The sequence below is a fragment of the Haliotis rufescens genome, unplaced genomic scaffold (assembly GCF_023055435.1).
Source record: "Haliotis rufescens isolate VD_foot unplaced genomic scaffold, xgHalRufe1.0.p SCAF_16, whole genome shotgun sequence".
NCBI classification, from domain to species: Eukaryota; Metazoa; Mollusca; class Gastropoda; order Lepetellida; family Haliotidae; genus Haliotis; species Haliotis rufescens.
Window position 1 is genome coordinate 5,965,492 of NW_025963846.1, and position 22,125 is coordinate 5,987,616.

General features: G+C 40.8%; 2 protein-coding genes across 3 annotated transcripts; both read left to right on the forward strand.

Annotated features, from left to right (window-relative positions):
• Positions 1–675: 675 nt before the first annotated feature.
• On the forward strand, positions 676–17,420 carry LOC124120708 (perlustrin-like protein). Of its 2 annotated transcripts, none has more exons than XM_046483588.2 (3): positions 676–972; positions 14,973–15,048; positions 17,323–17,420. In XM_046483588.2, the coding sequence occupies exons 1-3, from the start codon at positions 758–760 to the stop codon at positions 17,332–17,334; spliced, it is 303 nt and encodes a 100-aa protein (XP_046339544.1). In that variant the 5' UTR covers positions 676–757; the 3' UTR covers positions 17,335–17,420. The 2 variants fall into 2 exon arrangements, with proteins under 2 accessions (XP_046339544.1, XP_046339543.2); XM_046483587.2 differs by lacking the exon at positions 676–972 and adding an exon at positions 9,451–9,729.
• A 2,807-nt stretch (positions 17,421–20,227) lies between these two features.
• On the forward strand, positions 20,228–21,514 carry LOC124120692 (alpha-1,6-mannosyl-glycoprotein 2-beta-N-acetylglucosaminyltransferase-like). Its single transcript, XM_046483571.2, has one exon. It carries the CDS (start codon positions 20,228–20,230, stop codon positions 21,512–21,514), a length of 1,287 nt encoding a protein of 428 aa, XP_046339527.2.
• Positions 21,515–22,125: the final 611 nt, after the last annotated feature.

A 22,125-nucleotide genomic window follows, 5' to 3' on the forward strand; every position in this document is an offset into this window, starting at 1 on the left:
GCATGGACGTTGCTATATTAAGTGCAATAATCTTTGACGTTACAAACGATATGGTGATATGGTGCACTCAATATAAGGTAACAAGATAATATCATTGATAGTATATGAGTATATAACACTGATATTAATTGAGGTTGTAACACTGATAATATATAACCTTGTAACACTGATACTACATGAGTGAGTTGGGTGTAACGCCGCTTCGAACATTATTTCAGCAATATCACGACGACCACAGGAATGGTGAAACAGCAAGCCTCATATTCGGTGCGATTCTCACATTCTCTCACATTTTGCATTTTCAGCATCTTTCGAACTCGCTTAAATGTCCGTTACAGTATTCCGGACAGCCAAGTCAAAGCGCCAGAAAACCCGATGCAATTTAAGCATTTCCTACGACCAGCAATGGGTATGCAGGCGACCCTGTGGTGACAATCCGAGGATTGATTTAGGAAAACCCTTTTTCAGTCCGTCATGAATGTCAGTGAAGGATTCGCCAGTATGTTTTCAAAGTCCTCGACGACAGGGGCGTGATGAACGTGATCATTGATTATTGTGCCTGGGTGAGTATGAGCGCACCCAGATGATATATCACCCGGACACGACACGACACGCGGACCAGCCCCCATACATATGGTACCTTAATTCATTGTCACACCCTAGCGTCACAACACATCATGAGTCAGATCTGGCTACCCAAGTAAATATAAAGACAAGACTACCTCGCCATACTCCAGTTGTACGCATCCAGTTAAAGATGAATGTATACCTAGTGGTCCTGGCCGTGGGGGTGAGTGCCGCCCTGCTCCTCGTGTCCCTCCCCAGGGTGGAGGGATTAAGTTGTGTTCACTGCAGTTATGTGAGGGTCAGGTGTAAAACCCTCCCCAAGTCCTGCCAAGCTACTCGAGGGCCGTGTGGGTGCTGCGACATCTGTGCAGGCAAGGTGGGACAGACGTGCTCCTTCTTCAAACCGTATGTTTCACTTATTTAGTTCTTGCACGGCAGATTTCCTTTTTCTCTGATACAGTTTGTTGACATTATAATTGCTTTGGTGATGTTCCATCAAGTTTGATTGTTTGTTTGTATGTTGTTTAACACCGCACTCAGCAATATTCCAGCTATATGACGGCGGTCTTTAAATTATCGAGTCTGAACCTGACAATCCAGTGATTGACAACATGAGCATCGATCCCCGCAATTGGGATCAATCACATGCATCAACCAAGTCAGCGAGCCTGACCACCCGATCCCGTTAGTCGCCTCTTACGACAAGCATAGTCACCTTTTACGGCAAGTATGGGTTGCTGAAGACCTATTCTACCCCGTATCTTCACGGGTCACCTCCTACTGACCAATCAAATTCCACCTCTCATGTCACTTGCATTTGCTTCAAACAAAATGGCGGCGCCCAGTCAAAACGATCTGAACAATAATCATGACATTTATTGTAATAAGACGGGTCTTACCTCGCAAAATGTATCTTACGAGTTAAGCACCTTGATTAAAAACATGAAAATATTTGGAAAATATCTGTCAACGCCCAGTTGTGGGAACACATGCTCTGCTAATTCTGCAATCGTGCGAAATCTGCTCTAAAGTTTACTAACAGGATGTCGATTTCGTTTCGTTTGTCCATCCAAAATGTGTCTCCATAATTCCAGCCTAGTTCGGGAAGGGTGGAAACTGGACATTTATAGTCAGTTAACTCCCTTGCCTCGGGAAGATGTATCCCCTAGGTAGGTGTGATGAAGGTCTGTAAAGAAATATTATTGGGTTTTTGAATTGTTTGATAACCATTACTTAGAAGTTGACGGATGACAATATAGACACAATTTATGGACAACAACCTTTTTAATTACTGTAAAGGCATCGTTTCGGGATAGATCCTTGTACCATTGTCAAGCAATACTGACTTGACAACTTGACAGTCTTGCTTGATAACGGTATAATGATCCTGTTAGTCGGCTCTTACGACAAGCATAGTCGTCTTTAACGTCAAGCATGGGTTGCTGAAGACCTACTCTACCCCAGATCTTCACGGGTCTCCCTTAAGTAAATCACAAGGGCCCGGGTCATCTGAGACGCCGCAAATCCCAGCCGCTGATACAAAATAAAGTTACAACACTGATACTATCTACGGTTACACCACTAATGTTATAAAAGGTTATAACACTGATATAATATGTTATAAAACGGTATACTATAACGTTATAACACATACTACATAAGATACAACCAATATAAGGTGATAAGATAATATAATTGATAGCATATGAGTTTATGATATTATTTAAGGTTGTAACACTGATAATATATAACCTTGTAACACTGATACTATATAAGGTGAGATGACATTGGGTTTAACGTCGCGTCCAAGATTATTGCACTTACATAGTGACGTGTGTGTGTGTGTGTGTGTGTGTGTGTGTGTGTGTGTGTGTGTGGCTGTGTGTGGCTGTGTGCGGCTGTGTGGCTTGTACTAGTCCGGACTGATGCCGATTTATAGTGCTAGCTCACTGAGTTACCATGCCGCAGTTTAGCATGAATACCCCACTCAGACATAGAATACTGACTCCGAGCCGGCCAGTCCTTGTTTTAGCTAATAAATGCCGAGCGCCAGACAGGGTAACAACAAGTACCATTTTTAACGTATGACGCGGGCGGGGATCGAGCCACGGACCGTCCGCCCTACCTCTAGACCACGGAGGCGGTCTGATACTATATAAGAGTATCACACTGATACTATATTAGGTTGTATCGCTGATACTATTTTAGATTAGTGAGTGAGTGAGTGAGTATGGTTTTACGCCGCTTTTAGCAATATTCCAGCAATATCACGGCGGGGGACACCAGAAATGGGCTTCACACATTGTACCCATGTCGGGAATCGAACCCGGATTTTCAGCGTGACGAGCGAACGCTTTAACCACTAGGCTACCCGACCGACCCTTTTAGATTAGTACACTGCTACTAAATAAGATAAGACTAAATACATATCGCTATGAAGGTAATGTCAATGATAGTATATAAGGTTGTAACACTGACACTATATAAGGTTGTAACATTGATACTATATAAGGGTATGACACTGATACTCTACGGTTGTAACATGTTACTATATACGGTTACAAAACTAGTGCTGTCTACTGTTGTAACACTGATACTATATTCGGTTTAAAACACTGGTACTATACATGGTTATAAGACCCATACTATGTACGGTCATAACAACTAACATTCAAACAAAAGGGAACTGTTTGCTTCTTGAATAATAATTGATCACTTGCATTGTACATAGCCTCTGGCCGCTCCAAACACAGCAGGTGACGGCATAGTGTAGTCCCGGATACACCCTGTTTCAAATGTGTTATCAGACGAAGTGTGCTAATGGCAACATCTGCAACACTTATAGTCCACAGGCTTAGCAAACAATTGTGCACTTTTCGACACAAGCATGAGCTATTACCTGTAAAACTGAAGCGTTATGTTCATTTAATATTTATGTTTTAATTTTATTTTTGTTTTTTCATAATCTTTTTCTAAATTGTGATATACTTGTAAAAGGACCCAACCTGTTGTAAACCAATCAGTCATTTAACGATTTGAGAATCAAATCTGTTCACATTATGTGCAAGAGAGACAGAGTTGCAATACATTTCTTGTTGGTGTAATGAATTGACGAATTGCCTGGTAGCTTGGAGGGGAGCCAATTAACAACTACTTATCGTTATAACCCTGATAAAAAGGAAATGACACTGATACTATATAAGGTTGTAACACTGATACTATATAAGGTTGTAACCCCGATACTATATAAGGTTGTAACACTGATACTGCATATCGTTATAACCCTGATAAAAAGGTAATGACACTGATACTATATAAGGTTGTAACACTGATACTATATAAGGTTGTAAAACTGATACTATATCAGGTTGTAACACTGATACTACATATCGTTATAACCCTGATAAAAAGGAAATGACACTGATACTATATAAGGTTGTAACACTGATACTATATAAGGTTGTAACACTGATACTACATATCGTTATAACCCTGATAAAAAGGAAATTACGCTGATACTATATAAGGTTGTAACACTGATACCATATAAGGTTTTTACACTGATACTACATATCGTTATAACCCTGATAAAAAGGAATTGACACTGATACTATATAAGGTTGTAACTCTGATACTATATAAGGTTGTAACACTGATACGATATCAGGTTGTAACACTAATACTATATAAGGTTGTAACTCTGATACTATATAAGGTTGTAACACTGATACTATATAAGGTTGTAACACTGATACTACATATCGTTGTAACCTTGATAAAAAGGAAGTTACACTGATACTATATAAGGTTGTAACACTGATACTATATAAGGTTGTAACACTGATACTACATATCGTTATAACCCTGATAAAAAGGAAATGACACTGATACTATATAAGGTTGTAACTCTGATACTATATAAGGTTGAAACACTGATACTATATCAGGTTGTAACACTGATACTATATAAGGTTGTAACTCTGATACTATATAAGGTTGTAACACTGATACTATATAAGGTTGTAACACTAATACCATATAAGGTTTTTACACTGATACTACATATCGTTATAACCCTGATAAAAAGGAAATGACACTGATACTATATAAGGTTGTAACTCTGATACTATATAAGGTTGTAACACTGATACTATATCAGGTTGTAACACTAATACTATATAAGGTTGTAACACTGATACTATATAAGGTTGTCACACTGATACTATATAAGGTTGTAACACTGATACTACATATCGTTGTAACCTTGAAAAAAGGAAATTACACTGATACTATATAAGGTTGTAACACTGATACTATATAAGGTTGTAACACTGATACTACATATCGTTATAACCCTGATAAAAAGGAAATGACACTGATACTATATAAGGTTGTAACACTGATACTACATATCGTTATAACCCTGATAAAAAGGAAATGACACTGATACTATATAAGGTTGTAACTCTGATACTATATAAGGTTGTAACACTGATACTATATATCGATATAGCCATGACAAAAAGGTAATGGCACTGTTAGTATATAAAGTTTTAACACTGATACTATATAAGGTTGTAACACTGATACTATATATCGATATTAGACTGATAAAAAGGTAATGACACTGATACTATATAAGGTTGTAACACTGATACTACATATCGTTATAGCCCTGATAAAAAGGAAATGACACTGATACTATATAAGGTTGTAACACTGATACTATATAAGGTTGTAACACTGATACTATAAAAGGTTGTAACACTAATACTATATAAGGTTGTAACACTGATACTACATATCGTTATAACAGGCTTAGTAAACAATTGTGCACTTCTTGACACAAGCATGAGCTATTACCTGTAAAAGCGTTATGTTCATTTAATATTCATGTTTTTATTTTATTTTTGTTTTTTCATATTTTTTAAATATTTTTTTCTTAATTGTGACATACTAGTAAAAGGACCCAACCTGTTATAAACCAATCAGTCATTTAACGATTTGAGAATCAAATCTGTTCACATTATGTGCAAGAAAGACAGAGTTGCAATACGCTCCTGTTGGTGTAATGAATTGACGAATTGACTGGTAGCTTGGAGGGGAGCCAATTAACAAACTGTCAACATTGCACAATATCAGTCAATGACAGGGCTTCTTGATATATCACCAAGGAAACAGAGTTTTGATTATGAAATAATACTGGTTAACTTTCTGTTCATATTGCTTACAATTCGGTCCCCAAAATAAATATCTGTGTATGCACATTATTGTCTATACAGTCTTGGTGAAGAATAACTGTAGAGGAAGAATACACATTTCTCAGAATTAATGACGATGAAGACAACAGAATGTGACTTTTCAGTGTCTTGTGATTTGTCGAACTGTCGTTTCTGTGTGACTTCAGTTACCTAATATTTTATTGCATTGTTGTGATACTGATTCGTTCCGACTGATATTGGTCTGGTATCACTATTCGGTACACAGAAGGGAAGGCTCCATGTGATCTCTGTACTGACATACAGTTTCTGGTAGTGGCTCGTACTTTCATCAATGTAGACAACTTTCATACATCAAAAACATCATTCGTTAATGGCGCATATGATCTGGCGTCAGTTTGACGCCGGCGGAAGTTGGAGGTTGGAGGTCTGGCGTCTAATAGAGGAAATGCGGTATATCTCTGCCAGTTTACATATTATCAGTGACAAGGGTCAGTGTGCATGTGACAACGCAAAACATTCCAAAATCTAAATTGATAATTTCGTCTTTGGAAAACTAGGTCATTTTATTAACATTTTGTGAAAAACAAATTTTGACATAAAATGTTTAACAAATTGTACGTTTCTACCAAATTACCCGAACTTAAAACCAAACATCGCCCTAGACAGCTATTAAAGAAACCTTTCATTTGATATACGACATGGTGACATCTTTTATATTCTAAAGTGACGCATATAAATATGCACATACGCCTGAGAAATTTATTGTAACTTTAACGCACAATTGCTGTCAAGTTTGAAATAAAAACGGTAATTCATAACTATATGATTTAATTGGTCATAAGTAGATTCCTTGACCATAAAAACATAGGCAAAGACACTAAAATAATATATTTATCTTTGTGTGCAGTCGAGATATGAGACATTGAAATGTGAATGGCGGACATTTTTCAAAATGGCCGTCAGGATCGCCAGAGGTAAAACATTTGGTTGGGGTCCCGTTTTGAAACAATTTTTTATTGGTCATAGTAACTATGTGATTATTCCCTACATAACAAAAATGCATGACTATGTCGTATAAGAGGCTCCAGCCCCTGAACTATCATGACTTAGATCACAACAAGTTTTTACCGTTGTGGTATACGTCTTTCACTTCAATCATACGTCAATCATCTGTCCGGACAGCGGAAGGTCGGTGGTTCGATCCCAGACCGCATCGTACAAAATGACGTTTAAAGATGGTAGTTCTTGTTACCCTGCCTGACGTTCGACATCAAGGGGACATACTAAGGACTGGGCGGCGCGGTGTCAGTATATTGTGTCTGAGTGGGATATTCATGTTAAACTGCGGCATGGTATTAGTCCGGACAAGCAGCCCCACCCCCACCCCCACAAACACAAACACACACATCACCTGGCGCACACATACACACATCACCTGGCGCACACACACACATCACCTGGCACACCGTCGCTATATAAATGCAATAAGCTTGGACGCGACGTTAAACCCATTTCACCTCACCACCAAAAGTATGTTATATCTTATAGAGAAGCCATCGGCCTTAGTTCTGAATAAAGGTTACATGTGTATTTCAAACAAATTAGTACTTGTTCTCCTGTGAGGAACCCGGGACCACAATATTTCGTGATTGTCATTAGACAAGATTGGGAAGTGAGACTGTGAGTGAAATGACAAGATTGGGAAGGGAGACTAAGAGTGAATGACGAGATTGGGAAGTGAGACTGTGAGTGAAATGACAAGATTGGGAAGTGAGACTAAGAGTGAATGACGAGATTGGGAAGTGAGACTAAGAGTGAAATGACAAGATTGGGAAGTGAGACTGTGAGTGAATGACGAGATTGGGAAGTGAGACTAAGAGTGAAATGACAAGATTGGGAAGTGAGACTGAGAGTGAACGACGAGATTGGGATGTGAGACTAAGAGTAAATGACGAGATTGGGAAGTGAGACTGAGAGTGAATGACGAGATTGGGAAGTGAGAATGTGAGTGAATGACGAGATTGGGAAGTGAGACTAAGAGTGAAATGACAAGATTTGGAAGTGAGACTAAGAGTGAAATGACAAGATTTGGAAGTGAGACTGAGAGTAAATGACGAGATTGGGAAGTGAGACTAAGAGTGAATGACGAGATTGGGAAGTGAGACTGTGAGTAAATGACAACATTGGGAAGTGAGACTAAGATTGAAATGACAAGATTTGGAAGTGAGACTAAGAGTGAAATGGCGAGATTTGGAAGTGAGACTGTGAGTGAATGACGAGATTGGGAAGTGAGACTAAGAGTGAAATGACAAGATTTGGAAGTGGGACTGTGAGTGAATGACAAGATTGGGAAGTGAGACTAAGAGTGAAATGACAAGATTGGGAAGTGAAACTGAGAGTGAATGACGAGATTGGGAAGTGAGACTAAGAGTAAATGACAAGATTTGGAAGTGAGACTGTGAGTGAATGACACGATTGGGAAGTGAGACTAAGAGTGAAATGACAAGATTTGGAAGTGAGACTGTGAGTGAATGACGAGATTGGGAAGTGAGACTAAGAGTAAATGACGAGATTGGGAAGTGAGACTAAGAGTGAAATGACAAGATTTGGAAGTGAGACTAAGAGTGAAATGACAAGATTTGGAAGTGAGACTGAGAGTAAATGACGAGATTGGGAAGTGAGACTAAGAGTGAATGACGAGATTGGGAAGTGAGACTGTGAGTAAATGACAACATTGGGAAGTGAGACTAAGATTGAAATGACAAGATTTGGAAGTGAGACTAAGAGTGAAATGGCGAGATTTGGAAGTGAGACTGTGAGTGAATGACGAGATTGGGAAGTGAGACTAAGAGTGAAATGACAAGATTTGGAAGTGAGACTGTGAGTGAATGACAAGATTGGGAAGTGAGACTAAGAGTGAAATGACAAGATTGGGAAGTGAAACTGAGAGTGAATGACGAGATTGGGAAGTGAGACTAAGAGTAAATGACAAGATTTGGAAGTGAGACTGTGAGTGAATGACAAGATTGGGAAGTGAGACTAAGAGTGAAATGACAAGATTGGGAAGTGAAACTGAGAGTGAATGACGAGATTGGGAAGTGAGACTAAGAGTAAATGACGAGATTGGGAAGTGAGACTGTGAGTGAATGACAAGATTGGGAAGTGAGACTAAGAGTGAATGACAAGATTGGGAAGTGAGACTAAGAGTAAATGACGAGATTGGGAAGTGAGACTAAGAGTGAATGACAAGATTGGGAAGTGAGACTAAGAGTAAATGACGAGATTGGGATGTGAGACTGTGAGTGAATGGCGAGATTGGGAAGTGCGACAGAGAGCGAATAAAATTGGGAAGTGAGATGGCTACTGAATGATAAGATTGGGAAGTGAGACTAAGAGTGAATGACAGGATTGGGAAGTGAGACTTAGAGTGAAGAGTACCAGTATTTCAAGCACCGGCTCTGTGAACACTGACTGCACCATATCCTCGACGACAGGGGCGTGATGAACGTGATCATTGATAATTGTGCCTGGGTGAGAATGAGCGTACCCAGATGATATCTCACCCGGACACGACACGACACATGGACCCGCCCCCATACATATGGTACCTTAATTCATTGTCACACCCAAACGTCACATCACATCATGTGTCAGATCTGGCTACCCAAGTCAATATAGAGACCAGACTGCCTCGCTATACTCCAGTTGTACGCATCCAGTTAAAGATGAATGTATACCTAGTGGTCCTGGCCGTGGGGGTGAGTGCCGCCCTGCTCCTCGTGTCCCTCCCCAGGGTGGAGGGATTAAGGTGTGTTCACTGCAGTTATCAGAGGGTCAGGTGTAAAACCCTCCCCAAGTCCTGCCAAGCTACTCGAGGGACGTGTGGTTGCTGCGACATCTGTGCAGGCAAGGTGGGACAGAAGTGCTCCATCTTCAAACCGTATGTTTCACTTATTTTGTGCTTGCACGTCAGAATTCTCTCTTCTCTGATCCAGTTTGCTGACAATATAATTACTTTAGTGAAAGTTTGATTGTTTGTTTGTTGTTAAATGCCGCACTCAGCATTTTGACGGTAGTCTGTAAATAATCCAGTGATTGACAACATGCATATGAGCATCGATCCACGCAATTGGGATCGATGACATGCATCAACCAAGTCAGCGAGCCTGACCACCCAATCCCGTTAGTCGCCACTCACGACAAGCATAGTCGCTTTTCACAGCAAGCATGGGTAGCTGAAGACCGATTCTACCCCGGATCTCCACGGGTCTCCCTAAAGTAAATCACGAGGGCTCGGGTCGTCTAAGACGCCGCAAATCCCAGCCGCTGATACTATATAAAGTTACAACACTGATTCTATCTACGGTTACACCACTTATTTTGATAGGTTAATATCATCATCATCATCATCATCATCATCATCATCATCATCATCATAATAATAATGTTATAAAACGGTATACTAAGACGTTATAACACATACTACATAAGAAACAATCAAGGTATATACATACAATCAATATAAGGTAATAAGATAATATCATTGATAGTATATAAGTTCACAACACTGATATTATTTAAGGTTGTAACACTGATAATATATAACCTTGCAACACTGATACTATATAAATTTATCATAATGATACTATATAAGGTTGTACTTTTTTAGATTAGTACACTGATACTAAATAAGAGCATAACACTGATAGTGTACTGAACAACAAAAGTACCTGTGACATTGAATACGATTTAATGCAAAGTAATGTTTTTTACCAAATCTGAAACAATTTCGGTTTGCAACAGATAAAAGACTCCTGTAAGTGTTCAAATGGTTCATAAAAAAACAACACATAAACATGCCAAAATGTCAATTTACAAATCATTAGCGTGTGTGTCCACCTCTGGTTTGCGATGCAAGCAACTCATCTTCGTCTCATGGAATGGACCAGGCGTCGCACAAAGTCCTGTGAGATATCTGTCCATTTCTGCTGGAGCATGTTTCAAAGTCCTGGAGTGTCTGTGGAACACGTGGTTGACGTCGAAGGCGCCGATCAATTTCATCCCACATGTGCTCGATTGGTGAGAGATCAGGGGAGCGAGTCGGCCAGGGGATGACGTTTTTACGTTGTTTTGTTGAAGAGAATTCTGAACAAGTCGAGCAATATGAGACAATCCCTGCATATCTAAGGCGACGACGTAGGGTCGATACGATATTCGGGCCAGGGATGCTTCTTGCAGTCACTGTTGCTGGCTGGAATCGATTTCGTAGATTTGTTGTTCGAATCCAGTTGTCTTGTCGATTATTGGTTACGCGTGGCCTGCCACTCCGAGGATGGTCTCTGACTGCATTCGTCTGTTGCCAACGTTGCCATAAACACCAAATGGTGTTTCTGTGGACGTTAAATTGTCTTGCAACATCACGTTGACTCGATCCTGCTTCAAGTACATCATCGGCTCGCAGACGCTCATTTTCGGACAGGCGTGGTATTTCGTATATAAGGTTGTAACACTGATAGTATATAAGGTTGTAACACTGACAGTATATAAGGTTGTTACACTGACAGTATATAAGGTTGTAACACTGATAGTATATAAGGTTATAACACTGATACTATATAAGGTTGTAACACTGACAGTATATAAGGTTGTAACACTGATAGAATATAAGGTTGTAACACTGACAGTATATAAGGTTGTAACACTGACAGTATATAAAGTTGTAACACTGATAGTATATAAGGTTGTAACACTGACAGTTTATAAGGTTGTAACACTGATAGTATATAAGGTTGTAACACTGATACTATATAGGGCTGTAACACTGACAGTATATTAGGTTATAACACTGATGGTATATAAGGTTGTAACACTGACAGTATATAAGGTTGTGACACTGATACTATATAAGGTTGTAACACTGATACTATATAAGGTTGTAACACTGATACTATATATCGATATAACACTGATAAAAAGGTAATAACACAGATAGTATATAAGGTTGTAACACTGATACTATATAAGGTTGTAACACTGATACTATATAAGGTTGTAACACTGATACTATATATCGATATAACACTGTTAAAAAGGTAATGGCACTGTTAGTATGTAAAGTTTTAACACTGATACTATATAAGGTTGTAACACTGATACTATATATCGAAATAACACTGATAAAAAGGTAATGACACTGATAGTATATAAGGTTGAACACTGATACTATTTAAGGTTGTAACACTGATAGTATATAAGGTTGTAACACTGATACTATATAAGGTTTTAACACTGATACTATATAAGGTTGTAACACTGATACTATATATGGGTATAACACTGATAAAAAGGTAATGACACTGATAGTATATATGGCTATAACACTGATACTATAGAAGGGTATGACACTGATGCTCTTCGGTTGTAACATGTTACTATATACGGTTACAAAACTGATGCTGTCTACTGTTGTAACACTGATACTATATTCGGTTACAACACTGATACTTTACATGGTTATAAGACCCATACTATGTGCGGTCATAACAACTAAAAATCAAACAAAAGGGAACTGTTTGCTTCTTGAATATTAATTGATCACTTGCATTGTACATAGCCTCTGGCCGCTCCAAACACAGCAGGTGACGGTATAGTGTAGTCCCGGATACACACTGTTTCAAATGTGTTATCAGACGAAGCGTGCTAATGGCAACATCTGCAACACTCATAGTCAACAGGCTTAGCAAACAATTGTGCACTTTTCGACACAAGCATGAGCTATTACCTGTAAAACTGAAGCGTTATGTTCATTTAATATTCATGATTTAATTTATTATTGTTTTTTTCATATTTCTTTTCCATTTCGTTCTAAATTGTGATATACTTGTAAAAGGACCCAACCTGTTGTAAACCAATCAGTCATTTAACGATTTGAGAATCAAATCTGTTCACATTATGTGCAAGAAAGACAGAGTTGCAATACGCTCCTGTTGGTGTAATGAATTGACGAATTGACTGGTAGCTTGGAGGGGAGCCAATTAACAAACTGTCAACATTGCACAATATAAGTAAATGACAGGGCTTCTTGAAAAATCAACAAGGAGTTTTGATTATGAAATAATACTGGTTAACTTTCTGTTCATATTGCTTGCTTTATTGCATTGTTGTGAAACTGATTCGTTCTGACTGTTATGGGTCTGGTATCACTATTCGGTACACAGAAGGGAAGGCTCCATGTGATTTCTGTACTGACATATAGTTTCTGGTAGTGGCTCGTACTTTCATCAATGTAGACAACTTTCATACATCAAAAACATCATTCGTTTATGGAGCATATGATCTGGCGTCAGTTTGACGCCGGCGGAAGTTGGAGGTTGGAGGTCTGGCGTCTAATAGAGGAAATACGGTATATCTCTGCCAGTTAACATATTATCAGTGACAAGGGTCAGTGTGCATGTGGCAACGCAGAACATTCCAAAATCAAAATTGATAATTTCGTCTTTGGAAAACTTGACGCACCTAAATATGCACGTACACCTGAGATATTTATGTAAATTTAACGCAAAATTGTTGTCAAGTTTGAAATAAAATGGGTGACTCAACATTTTACATGATTTATTTGGTCATAATCAGATTCCTTGACCACGAAAACATAGGTAAAGACACTAAAATTATTTATTTATCTTTTCATTTTTTCAAATTGGCCGTCAGGATCGCCAGACGTAAATCATTTGGTTGGGGTCACGTCTTGAAACAAATTTTTATTGGTCACAGTAACTGTGTGGCTAATTTCATATTTGAATAACAAAAATGACTCTGCCATATATAAGGGCCTCTTGCCTCTGAACTATCATGATTTAGATCACAAGACGTTATTACCGTTGTGGTATACGTCTCTCACCTCCGTCAATCGTCTGCCCGGACAGCGGCAGCTCGGTGGTTCGATCCCCGGCCGCTTCATACAGAATGAGGTTTATAGATGGTAGTTCTTGTTACCCTGCCTGACGTTCGACATCAAGGGGACATACTGAAGACTTGGCGGCTCGGAGTCAGTATACTGTGTCTGTGGGGAGTATCCATGTTAAACTACGGTATGGTATCTCAGTGTGCTGGCACATGATCATCTTGAAAGCGACGTTAAACCCCATCTCACCTGACCTGACCTGACGTGACCTGCGTCACTTTGAACTTTCCTCTCTACATGATAATATGCCAAGACCTGCACCGCTTAAGCTGACTGGGCGGGATATAACTGACATCCTGTTCAAAGCCGCGTTAAACATGTCGCTCACCCAAGTAATCTTTCGGTCTACATTGTATCTATAAATTATGTAAACTAAACCAAAGGTTGATTTTCTTTTACCTCAGCTCGTGTGGTATGATATGTGATATGAGACTCATGACGTCTTCAATCAATATGTTTCATCAACCACATAACCTGTAACACAAACATGACGTCATTTCCTGTTTATACATTATCTATCGAAACTATCAGAAAACGATTGAGTGAGTGAATTTAGTTTCACGCCGCTTTTAGCAATATTCCAGCACTAACACGGCGGAGGGCACCATAAATGGGCTTCACACATTGTACCCATGTCGGGAATCGAACCCAGGTCCGCGGGGTGACGAGCGAACGCTTTAACCACAAGGCTACCCGACGACCCCATCAGAAATCGTCAAAGCGAGAAAATGTCCTTTCTGAATTCAGTCCTGTCTGCCCACATTTCAATATCATACACGTACCCTGTTAGGATCGAATACCCTGACCACTCAGTTGTTATGATAGTAAAACTGGCCATTCAGTAGTTCTAAATAACACTGCGCTTGTTGAGAACGTTTGGGTCATCTGTTCGAGGTTTTTACAAAGCACACCCATGAAAAGGGCCTACAATGACATGCAACAAGCTGGGTGATAACTGGGACAAAGTGTGTTCCTTGGCGGTCATTCTTATATTTATGAGTATGAGTATGAGTATTTATATCGGCACCCATTGTGGGAATGTTGTGCACATCTGCGTCCTACTTAAATAGTTGTACATGTATTTAAGTTATAGTTCCTTCAAAATCCTCATTTGAGCGAGAGCGACATCTAGTGGGAAGACTGCACTGTCACTTCAGTAGGACATTTGGCTGACATTGACTATGTTCTGGAACTCAACGTGTCACGTCAACGTTTTTTTTAAGGTGCGAGAAAAGACTTATCTGCAAAAGGACAGGGTGGTCTTCTGCGTGGAAGAGGAGCGGAACCTGCCAGAGACCAGTGAGTATCAGTGCTTCTTGCTGCTGCCTTTTAGGGCTGGACGTTAGACAAGCCCATGAGACGCCCCCTTAAATTTAGACAAGCCTATGAGATGCGACTTTAGACAGGCCATTGAGACAAGCCCCTAATATGCCCCTTAGACAAGCCCTCGAGACGCCCCTTCAGACAAGCCAATGATATGCTCCCTTTAGACAATCCCTTGAGACGCCCCTTTAGACAAGCCCTTGAGACGCCCCTTTAGACAAGCCCTTGAAAAGCCCCTTCAGACAAGTCCATGATATGCTTCCTTTTGACAAGCCCTTGAGACGCCCCTTTTGACAAGCCCATGATTTGCTTCTTTAGAAAAGCCTTTGATATGCCCCCTTTAGACAAGCCCTTGAGACGCCCCTTTAGACAACCCTTGAGACGCCCCTTTAGACAAGCCCTTGAGAAGCCCCTTTAGACAAGCCCATGATATGCCCCTTTAGAAAAGCCTTTGAGAAGACCCATTTGGATAAACCTGTGATATGCTCCCTTTAGACAAGCCCTTGAGACGCCCCTTTAGACAAGCCCTCGAGACGCCCCTTTAGACAAGCCCACGATATGCCACTTTAGGCAAGCCTTAGAGACGCCCCTTTAGACAAGCCCTTGAGAAGACCCATTTGGATAAACCTGTGATATGCTCCCTTTAGACAAGCCCATGATATGCCCCTCCCGACAAGCCCTTGATATGCCCCCTTTAGACAAGCCCATGATATGCCCCTTTAGACAAGCCCTTGAGACGCCCCTTTAGACAAGCCCACGATATGCCACTTTAGGCAAGCCTTAGAGACGCCCCTTTAGACAAGCCCTTGAGAAGACCCATTTGGATGAACCTGTGATATGCTCCCTTTAGACAAGCCTATGAGACTTCATCACGAACTCACCAAAAAAACCAACAACGAGAGATGGCTTAATGCCCCGAGCATAACTATATAGAGGATATTATATGAGTGTTTATGTCATACAATGTTTACGACATGAGTGTCTAAATACCGGAATTTAGTGTCGCAAACATTGTATGACATGAACACGAATATAATGTTCTATTTATTACCGAAGAAGATGTATACATACAGAGACGAAGTTTAGTGTTTAACTATAAGGGCAGAGGCGTCTAAACAGCAACAAAACGACAATCTGTCGAATGACTCTAACAATCTTCAGCATGACGTCGTTTCTAGTGTGACGTCATTCCGACCTCACGACACAATAAGATTCGAATGACGTTAACAATGCTGTCCAGATGACGGTAACAATACACTGTTGCCTCGTGACGTGTTATGACCCGAGGACACAAGTGATTTTTTATTTACCCCGATATGTTTGCCCTCCTAGGTAATAATATGGATTGCGTTGATGGAGTTGGTTGCAAAATATATCATTTTCAACATAATCCCGCAGAGGTCCACACGCTTCTGCCAACGATGCAGGCGCGCCTGGACCCCACTTGTGTAGAAGACTTCTTCCAAGGGGTGTCCACCATAGCGTAAATGGCAAAGGGGGAGCATCATCCCTTAAAGTTGATACCATGTCCGCATTGATGGCTGTTGAAGTTGACCCTTTGAGCGTGGTGGCCAATTTGTGTCCAGTTGCATCAGAATAACTAAGCACTTCGATGCCTGCAGACATACGCTGCCTGGATGTGTATTTGGTTCAAATGCAGCCTATAAGCATGGGAAGTATTGTACTCGCAAACTGTATACACGCAAACTTTTTAACGTGAGATTTACATCCTTAGTAGTAGGAACTTTTCAACAGTCCCTCGAAATCATGCCTCCATCAGACAAAACCAATAGGTTCATCATCTCCCCAGATGTAACTGATGTTATACTTGGGATAATACTTTCTTAGTAAAGTACAGATTCTCGTACATTTTGGGTTGAGTTCCGTCCGGGATTGGAACACACACTGTCAGAGTGAGGCACCTAATCGGCAGCACACAAAGTCAGTGATATCATCCTCTCAGCCACCGAGGCTTCCCCCCAAAAAATGAAAGTCCGACAACTGGTAGTCTAGATCACGTACTTTGTGTACCCCTCTGGCAAGTGTAAATTGGCACGGCTCCCATAGCCGAAAGCTATGAATACACAATGCCATTCAGAAAGTGGTCAAATGTTACTAATGTTATAGTTGGGATAACACTTTCTTAGTACAGTCTTTCCAGATCACCAGACTGCGTATGCTGGATCTCCAATGACGCAGTCACCCTGTTCCAAAGTTGACTCAATACACGTGCATTATCAACTGTTCCAGGTGAAGGGCTAGGCCGGGAGTTCCTGCTGCAGGTGTCCACCTCTCGCTTCAAACGTGAGGGACTTGCAAGAACAATAAACATATTAAAAGCAGAAAAATGCATTGTTTGTTATTTTTTACAGTGACCTTGAATCCTTAGATTCATATATAAATTGATACTTTAGAATTATTGTCCTACCAACATGCGATGCGTGTGTTTTGCACATACGTATTCTTAATGACCTTCGGAATAAACACACAAGCGAGCATGCGACCACGTACACTTACAGTAATTCGCGACACAGTTTGTCCTCAGCACAGATGCAAAGTTTTATAATTTTATAGTTACAAGAGATAGCCATTCTCAAACAGATCAGTGAGCACGGACGGCCCAGTTATTTATGGTACCAGCTTGCTCTGTGCAGAGTTGGGTCCCACACCGGGCCAGGATCCGGTAATCGAGGGCTCGAATCTCAAGATACTTGAATTAGGAGACATGGACACTTACTTTGGTTTTGTGTAGCTGTTCAGAAAGTATCCTGTGGGAAGATTGATTGTTCTGTAAAACTGGTCCATAATGGTCCATCTGAAAAAGTACGTTTGTCGAATCCTGCACACTGTGAGTCAACAGTCACATGGACCCGTGAAGATCCGGGGTAGAAAAGGTCTTCAGCAACTCATGCTTGCGTATAAGGTGACGATAAGGCGACGAACGGGATCGGGTGATCAGGCTCGCTGACTTGGTTGATGCATGCCATTGTGTCCAATCATTGTGCTCAGGATGTCAATCATTGGATTGTCTGGTCCAGACTCCATTATTTCCAGACCGCCGTCATATAGCTGGAATATTGCTAAGTGCGTCGTTAAACAACAAACAAACAACAGCCATATGAATAGTAAATATATTGGTGAGTGTTGCGAGGTGGGGAGGAGTCTAAGCAACCACAATTCGGTTAGCAGAGTTATGGCCCTTGTGTGTGCCTGTGCCCATTAGTTTGTCAGCATCGTTCCCGCACTCGTTGGTTTCATCAAAGTAGTCAACCCGTATGGCCTGCGCTACTTGATGCATCACTTCCGCACTAAGCAGACACGCCTTGATATTACCGAAATGTTCAAAGCGACTTAAAACCCACCTCACTCACTGACTCACTTATTCAAACAATGATATATCATATCATTGAACAATATCAGATCATATTATCCTCTGAACTATCCGCAGAAGGAACAATGCAATAAACAAGGTCCAACCAATCCCCACCTAACACCCAAACCCGCCTGGAGTGGAAGGTCAAGGGTTCCGTTCCCGGCCGCTTCATAAAAGATGGTACTTGTTGTTACCCTGTCTGGAGCTCGACACTAACGGGATCAAACAAGGACGTGTCGGCTCGAAGTCAGTACACTGTACACACTAGCACGCACGCACGCACGCCGCACGCCGCACGCCGAACGCGCGCGCGCGCGAACTCAAAGGGACCACACACACGCGCGCGAACTCAAATTATAATTTGTTATAACCGTAGTTCGTTATAAGCATATGTACAACATATATGCAGAAAATGGACGGGACCCAGAAACAGTTTGTTATATCCGTCAGTTCTTTACCAGGGTACCCGCTGTAGATATTTAGAGACAGGTACAAACTGTCCGAGTTTGATCTTAGCCCTGACAAAATGTATATAGACACACGTGTAAAACGATCTGGTCATGCATACACTGAAGTTTTATCTTTATTCAAACATATAAAAATGGGAACATTAGTGACTTTCGATAAAACCATAGAGTTTTGGTTAATTTTTGTCATTAAACAATATATCGCGTGACTAATGACGGGTCCGGGTAGTCCTGTGGGTACCCGGGTCCTAGTCAGGACCCACCCGGCCCGAATACCCAAGTTACCCGTCCCAGCCTTGCTTGTTACTGAAATAATTAAAGCCTAATCAGAAAATGTAAATCCTGCTTACTACAAAGTTATATATTTGTTCACAAATAATACTCAATATCTAGATGAATTATTTAGGAACGCTGCATTCGTATCAAAATAACGAGACCTTTAGACTGAAACGTGACCTTTAGCTCGTAATTCACGTGCCAATGGTAATCATCGAATAAGTAGTTTTTACCGTATCGTGTGTGCACTACGTATGTTGGCTGAGCATCTCTGTGACAACAATAATAGGATAGTAAGCTTGAACGGGATGCATTCCATACCCCAAAACGCACACTGGGACGTTGCCTGATGTCAGATTGTGACAGCGGACTGTCGATAGCGAAAGGTCACACATTCAAATCGGCTTAATCGTAACAGTATTCATTATTGGGAAAAGATAGGAGGTGAAATCTTATCACACCACCCTTTGACCCTATTGACTAGTTGGACCGGGTATATCGAGTGTCAACACACGTTCTGCAATGAAATCAAAGACGTCTCCAACCACCCTCTACCGTGTGGACAGACTCGCTCTGTCGGCAAGATAGTTTGGAGACGCAGCAATGTCGAATTGAAGTTAGTTATACATAGTCGTGTTTGGCAGGGAACCTTGTTATGTCGTAGATGAAATCAGTAATTCGCTTCCAGATGCTCATATCATTCCTTCCCTAAGGTATATTGACACTACCTCATGAAAAATGCATTGGAATATTCACTGGCAAGCCAGCTAGAGTGTCGTCTTACAGAGATTTAACAAGTGCTGTGGGGTTGCAGTTCATTGTGGCGTTTGACCGTGGCTGCGATTTACGTATATTTCACACCGCACTGACAGGTGCGTTACGTGAGTTCGAAGAACTGGGACCCGAATTCCACGGCTGGGGACATACATAGGATGCGGACTCCCTTCTTGGCTGTGAAGTTGACACCATGGCTATAGTACGAAGAAAATGTTTTCAGAAAACAATCTTGTTTTGTTTGCTTGTATTCGTGGTGTGGGAAATGTACTTCGTGTTTTATTCCCTGGGTGCAGATGGATCTAGAGTGATGGATACACTCATCAACAAAGTCCTTGGTGATACCGTTGACATTCAAGTAGGTGTTCGCAGAGTTACCTCCCCTCGACCTCTCAACATCAGCAACCCCGAAGAGCTGAAACAGCTTATTGAGAGTATAAACCTGCAGCAGCTTGTGCGCAATGGGGAACGCCTCGGCCTGGATCTGGACTCGGAGAGTGTTGTGATTGTAATACAGGTTCATCAGAGGATTGAGGAACTCCGGTTCCTCATTGAATCTTTAGAAAGGGCAAGGTACATCAATAAATGTTTGGTCATATTTAGTCATGATATGTATTCCAAGGACATCAATACTATTATAAATGATATTCAGGCGTTCCCAGTTCTGCAAATATTCTACCCGTATTCCATTCAAAATTATCCGTCTAGCTTCCCCGGGCAGCACCCCAATGACTGTCCTTGGAACATAACTTTGATGGCGGCCCGGAAGCGGAAGTGCAACAATGCTTATAATCCGGACAGTTATGGTCATTACAGGGAAGCCAAGGTCGCTCAGATGAAGCACCATTGGCTATGGCAACTACACTATGTCATAGAGGAGATCCGGATTCTCAAAAACTTCGAAGGGACATTCCTGAGACTCGATGAAGACTATTATGTCGCAGAAGACGTGATTTATATTATACAAGAAATGAATAAGATCAGAAGATCTGAACCAGGCAAATACAACATGATGATTCTTGGAGATTATGATGAAATACCTACCTGGTCGTACGAAGGAATGTCCAACATTATAAGACAACAGAAATGGTATGTCGGCGTCGGACGTGGAATGGCGTTCAGTAAGGACTTCTGGCAAGACTTCAGGTCCTGTTCGCAAGTGTTCTGTACATACGACGACTACAACTGGGACTGGGCCTTACAGGAAACTGTCCTGAAGTGCATGACGGGATCGCTGAACATTCTTCAGCCTTCTGCTGGTAGAGTTTTCCATATAGGTTTATGTCACGGTTTCCATAGAAACGTGGAAGGTTGTTCTTCCAAAAATATTAAACGTGAAGTAACCGACTTGTTGATAGAGAACGAGGAGTACCTGTTTCCCAAGGAGGTGTCACTGACGCATAACCAGGACGCGGATTTTGAACCAGGACACGCCTTCGCCAACGGTGGTTGGAAGGACCCACGAGATCATCGACTGTGTAAGAGCTTTCTTGGTGGGAAGGGACTTACAGAACAAACTATTCGGTCTATCAATAAAGGAATTCGAGCCTGACGTGATGAGAAGAAGAAAGAAAGAGTTCAGTAAGCTGGCCTGGCAATAGGCTTAAAATACCAGGAGCAAAACAGTTTTTGTCATCGAAATAAGTGCGGAAGAACTGATTATATTTTTACCTTTTTACCTTTTAATATTAATATCATTTTGAAGATATTCTAGCTTTGAAACGTTTCAGGTCAGCAAAGTATGTATTTGTTTGCGGTAATGAGACACAAAGATAACTCATCTAATGTATCCTTAAGCTATCGTTTTCACTTTCATATTTTTCATCTCCCAACAGACCGTAAAATCAACCTTAAAAAGATATAATATATAACCGAGAGATAACACCTGCTTATCCATTTCCGGAACACCCTGTGTCATCACTGGTTATCAGTGATTCATTCATATAATTTTCACCCTTTTACGCCCAATGGAATCTGTTTCGTTGACATTTTGTATGCTTTAGGAAAATATATGCACGTGAAAATACGACTGGTCTGGCGTTCAACTCTATGGTTGTAAATGAAACGGGGTAATCTATTAATTTTTAATATTTTATAGCTGAGTGAAACACGATAACAAGGGGTATACAATAATCTTCACTACTCCCTGATGAGACGTATCAA